Source organism: Vicia villosa, linkage group LG1 (genome assembly GCF_029867415.1).
Source record: "Vicia villosa cultivar HV-30 ecotype Madison, WI linkage group LG1, Vvil1.0, whole genome shotgun sequence".
Classification (NCBI taxonomy): domain Eukaryota; kingdom Viridiplantae; phylum Streptophyta; class Magnoliopsida; order Fabales; family Fabaceae; genus Vicia; species Vicia villosa.
Window position 1 is genome coordinate 24,130,558 of NC_081180.1, and position 5,526 is coordinate 24,136,083.

Consider the following 5,526-nt stretch of genomic DNA (forward strand, 5'->3'; position numbering starts at 1 on the left):
GAGAGAGAGAGAGAGAGAGAGAGAGAAATAATTTATTTTTGAATATTATTTAAAATAACTTTAAAAAGGTAGAGATGTATTTTTGTTCAAATAAAAAAAATAAAATTCTATAGATTTCACATTATTTTTTATTTTGTTAGAAAATATTATTTATTTTAGGGGTTATGGACAAGATAAAAAAAACTCAAAAATAAAATAAACAATTTTTTGTTGAAAAAATAAATTTACAATTTTAAAAAGTTAGCACATAATTTATAAAATAAAGTTTTTATATTTATTTTCTTAATTTATGTCTTTAGAGAACCTGTAAGTATTTTCCTTAATTTATTATATTTTATAATATTAATTTAAATTTTAAAATGAAAGTGACACATAATTTATTGGTAGAAATCTCAAAAATCATTCGTAGGACGATTCAATTAAAATAATTAGTAAATATGTTATACTGTACTTATGGGTGAGAATAGGCCAGACCGAGTAATAGGAGACTACAACCTAGTTTAAACATGCTCAGATTAGAACAGTACAAAAAGTCTTTTAATCCTAGTGGACTGAACTATATATATATATATATATATATATATATATATAAAATATTAATAATTTAATTATTATTTTAATATTGTATTCATACTTTAAATTAAAATACAAAAATTAAGCTTAGTCATTTTGATTAACAGATGAAAATTAACTGTAAAAATTTTATGAACAATGTCATAAGTTGTTTTCTTAAGTTCTCTCAAATAAATAGTATCAAAAAATTTATATTAATAGGTAAACTTGAATAAGTCAACGCAAATAAGCATTTAGTTCTGTTGACTTTTTAATTTATTAGTCTATATTTAAACATTAGTTAAATTTCTTATTTACAAATGCTCAACTAACATAGACTTTTATGTAGGCTCTTATGCCAAACAGGCATTCGAAAAGGCCAGACTTATGCCTAAAAATAAGCCTTTGCTAGGCCACAAGCCAGGTTTAAGCTTTGAAATTTTTGACAGAACAGACTCAGGCTTGACAAAGCCTACCTCGACCCAGTCTATTTGCACCCCTAAGTCTGTACTCCCTCTGCCCTCATGTATAATTTTTTTTTAATATTTTAAAGGAGATTGTCTAAATATTGTTAGGTCACACTATTTTCAATTTTATTTTTACTTTTTTTTGGAAAAAGTTAAAATATGATTGTTTTTTGAAAAATAAATCATTTAAATTATGATTCATTTGGGTGGCCTAGTGGTTGAAGTTTGAGTCGTAAAATGGATACCAACATTTAAAAAAAAAAATTAAATTGCGGATGAATTTGTTGTAGCTTATATAATCTGAACGAGTATATATATATATATATATATATATATATATATATATATATATATATATATATATATATATATATATATATATATATATATATATATATATATATGGAGATTGTTGTACCGACGCATTAGCTAACATATGCCTTTTTCTTGAAGGTTTCCTTTGGTGGAATTCTCCCCCTATTTTCTATTAGAAAGGAAATTACTTTGAACAAATTGAAAATGTCCAATTTTAAATTTGCTCATTAGCTTTTGTTCTTCCTTTTTTTGATTTCTTTGTGGGTTTGGTCTTGCCCATCATCTTCTTTTTATTTTAATATATGAGATTTATATAAAAAAAATATAGATATAAAAGTAGTATAAACTTTGGTGTAACTTTTTCCTTTTTAATTTACTTTTCATATGAGTTAATTATAATATTTTTTAAATTTAAATATTGTTTATATCAATTGAACTACCCCTAACATCCTCAATTTAACTATTTTAATTTAATCAAAGGATTGTTTTTTTTGTAAATATTTATATATTTGTATAAAAAGATACTAAATTTTGGTACACTATTTTTATTTTTATTTTACTTTTGTATTAAATATTGTTTTCTATTATTATTTTTATTATTTCTTATCAATTAAATAAGTTGGATTTTTTTAACTTATATTATTTTAATCGATAAATGCCAAAACATGCTCATGCTCCATACGGATGCTAGTATACAATAAAAAAATGTAGGAATTTATCAATAAAATAAATATATTTTTAATAGATAAAAAAGACATTTTAATTTTTTCTGTCAACTAATATAATTTTCTCTCTCAAAAATGTTCTAAGAATTAATGTGATAAAAAAATTAAAGTCTTAATGATACTAGAACAACTATTAGGCTGGCGGGTGTGGGCTCATCGTCTATAGGTCCTTAATTCCCCCTAATATTGGTCAACACATGCCAAACTGTTTCCACAAATCCTTAGTTTTCATCTTTGCAAGAAACATACTCCTACTAGCTAGTAAATAGATCCATCCATCTCTGACTTTTTTGCACACAAAAACTTATTACTAAGACATAAGAATGTGGCAAGTACTACTCCATTGGCTCTCGTAACTCGTGGAATGAATTACTCATCACATCACATGTTTTAATTATAAAGTTAGTTAAAATATAGAAAAATGGCCAACCTCATACTTGGAAATTAAGTAAAGGAAAGAGAATGCACCAATTGCGCGCACGTTGAAGAACGATTATAAAGCCAACTTTCATGCATCTCAATTCACAGCAATTCCCTCTCCATCTTCCATTCTACTTACTAACAACACAAAAACAAAAAGACTAGTAGTATTGTATTGTGTGCAAATACAAATACAAGTACAAATGCAATTCTAAGAACAATTAGAAGAAAACAAGTAAAACCAAAATGAGTTCTGAGCTAATTCACAGAAACCAAACAAGAGATCAATCTGAGATTCAAACCACAGATTCACCATCTTCTCCGCGTCGCGAGAATTCGCATCCGAAAACAAGAACCATGCTGAGCCGAGCTCCGTTTCTCTTCATTGGCATCGCGATTGCCACTCTCTTCTTCCACTATCTCCCTTCCCGATCCACTCTTCCTTCTAACGTCGACGACTCCACGTTGATCGAAACCGATTTGGCTCTTCCGACGAGGCGAGTTCTGTTGGAGGAACGCCGCACATTGCAAGAGAGGAGACAGAGAGTGCCGTTGTCCGTTGGATTGAAAAACAAGAAGAACAAGAGAGTGCTGATAACCGGTGGCGCCGGTTTCGTTGGAAGCCACCTTGTGGACCGTTTGATTGAAAGAGGCGATAACGTGATCGTGATTGATAACTACTTTACCGGAAGGAAAGAGAATGTTATGCATCATATTGGTAATCCGAATTTTGAACTCATTCGACACGACGTCGTTGAGCCGATTCTTCTAGAAGTTGATCAGATCTATCACTTGGCTTGCCCTGCTTCCCCTGTTCACTACAAATTCAATCCCGTCAAAACCATCATATCCTTTTTCATAATTTATTTATTTATTTATTACTTAATGTCCTTATAATATAATATACTATTATCGTATATTTGGTTAAGTCGATTCAGTTGATAGTTGTGCAGAGACATCTCACTGCAGAGATGTAAATTTGAATCCACGACATTCTATTTGACTTATCACTATAATACTATTGATTGAAACATTGGAAACCTTGATTTGAGTTAGTTGGCACAAGACAAATGTGGTGGGGACATTGAACATGTTGGGGTTGGCAAAGAGAGTGGGTGCACGATTTTTGTTGACAAGTACGAGTGAGGTGTATGGGGATCCATTACAACATCCTCAAGCTGAGACATATTGGGGAAATGTTAATCCAATTGGTAATAATAAAGTTAATTTGATTTTACACTTTCAAATCTTAAATTGTGTTGATGTTTTGATTTTAATGAAGCTATTTTTTGTGGTGTTTAGGTGTGAGAAGTTGTTATGATGAGGGAAAGCGTGTTGCCGAGACTTTGGCTATGGATTACCATAGAGGCGCTGGCATTGAGGTTTGTTGGTTTTGTTTTACATTATGATTATTTCTATATGCATGTAGATGTAGTAATGTTTGTGGTTGTTTCAAGGAGATATATTTATGAAAAGAATTTCAATTTAATAATTGTTAGGTGAGGATTGCTAGAATTTTTAACACATATGGACCTAGAATGTGCCTTGATGATGGCCGTGTGGTCAGTAACTTCGTTGCTCAGGTAAACCTCTGCCATAACTTTCCACTATTTATTAATTGATCTGCTATATTATTATTAGCTGTTGTTTAGGTTTAACTAATTTGTTGTTTACGTTTAACTAATTTATAATTTTAATATCTTTACAGGCATTGAGGAAAGATCCATTGACTGTTTATGGTGATGGGAAACAGACAAGAAGCTTTCAATATGTTTCAGATTTGGTATTTTTTAATAACACCTTGTCTACTATTTTTCAATATTGTTTTTCAAAAAAGCAACTTTTATTATGGAATGATGATTGATGAAGCTATACCTATAATAACAACAGGTAGAGGGCTTGATGCGGCTAATGGAAGGTGAACATGTTGGGCCTTTCAATCTTGGTAACCCTGGTGAATTCACCATGCTTGAACTTGCTCAGGTACTATATTTTTCTGCATTCAGTCACTCATTGTAGCTCCATGTGTTTTGCAAAACTTGAAAATCATGGTGTAAAATCACGGTGCGAAAGAAACTACACATACTGACTTCTCAAAATCACAATGAAAAAAACCTTAAACGTGCAGCGGTGGCTCTCCATGTTACTAAACATAGGCTTAGTATATACAAAATAGATATTTTAAAGTTGGAAATAAATAAACACTGTTGGCTAATTTTGTGCAGGTGGTGCAAGAAACTATTGATCCAAATGCAAAGATAGAGTTCAGACCAAACACAGAGGATGATCCTCATAAGAGAAAGCCAGACATCTCCAAAGCAAAAGAGCTTCTTGGATGGCAACCATCTGTGTCTCTCCGTCAGGGACTTCCTCTAATGGTCAATGATTTCAGGCTAAGATTATTTGGTGACTCAAAGGTTAATGGGGGCAAAGGTGCATCTGCTGAATAGAGTAAAACAGAGGTGGGAATAAAGTTAAAAGAAACAAGTGAAAATAAACATATAGGTACAACAAAAATTTACTTATTTGGCTTGTTTTGGATCAAATTAGATATATATACATTACAAGTCATTTGATGAGATTTATATACATCTGGCAGAGAAATAAGCAGCATCCCCCGGATCATGGGAAGAAGATGCACATTTTTGTTGTATTTTATTAGTATTTGTATAACGTCATTTACCTACATATTATTGTGAAATGAAGTTCTATTTTATTGTGTAAACAATTCTTCAGAAATTGGATACATCTCAAGTGTTATTAGATTAACTAATTAGATATAAGACACAAGGTTTGGGGAAAAAACCTCTAAAATTAACATGATAAGTAGTTCAGGGATTACTTCATACTAGATGACCAACTCAAAATAACTTATAAAGAAAGAACATGTGAAGAATCTACGGCTGTGTGTGCATCATATATTTTTTCGAATGTTTGGAGTACCATATTGAAAGGGTTGGAATTGTTTACGATGAGATTAAGTTTAAATCAATCAAATGCAAAATAATAAATGAATTATTCTTGTAGAAAAAGGTTTTAGAGTTTGA

General features: G+C 30.6%; 1 protein-coding gene across 1 annotated transcript; it reads left to right on the top strand.

The window, feature by feature from the left end:
• The first annotated feature begins 2,513 nt into the window (after positions 1 to 2,513).
• LOC131631432 (UDP-glucuronic acid decarboxylase 2-like) lies at positions 2,514 to 5,248 on the top strand. Its single transcript, XM_058902228.1, has 7 exons — positions 2,514 to 3,313; positions 3,546 to 3,690; positions 3,782 to 3,861; positions 3,979 to 4,062; positions 4,188 to 4,262; positions 4,370 to 4,462; positions 4,705 to 5,248. Exons 1-7 carry the CDS (start codon positions 2,726 to 2,728, stop codon positions 4,927 to 4,929), a joined length of 1,290 nt encoding a protein of 429 aa, XP_058758211.1. The 5' UTR covers positions 2,514 to 2,725; the 3' UTR covers positions 4,930 to 5,248.
• Positions 5,249 to 5,526: the final 278 nt, after the last annotated feature.

Bases quoted from the DNA above. Each gene is read 5' to 3' on its own strand.
- LOC131631432 (XM_058902228.1), top strand. From the start codon at position 2,726: ATGAGTTCTGAGCTAATTCACAGAAACCAAACAAGAGATCAATCTGAG. The intron at 3,691-3,781 runs GTAATAATAAAG...TGTGGTGTTTAG, and splicing joins GGGAAATGTTAATCCAATTG to GTGTGAGAAGTTGTTATGAT. The intron at 4,063-4,187 runs GTAAACCTCTGC...ATATCTTTACAG, and splicing joins TCAGTAACTTCGTTGCTCAG to GCATTGAGGAAAGATCCATT.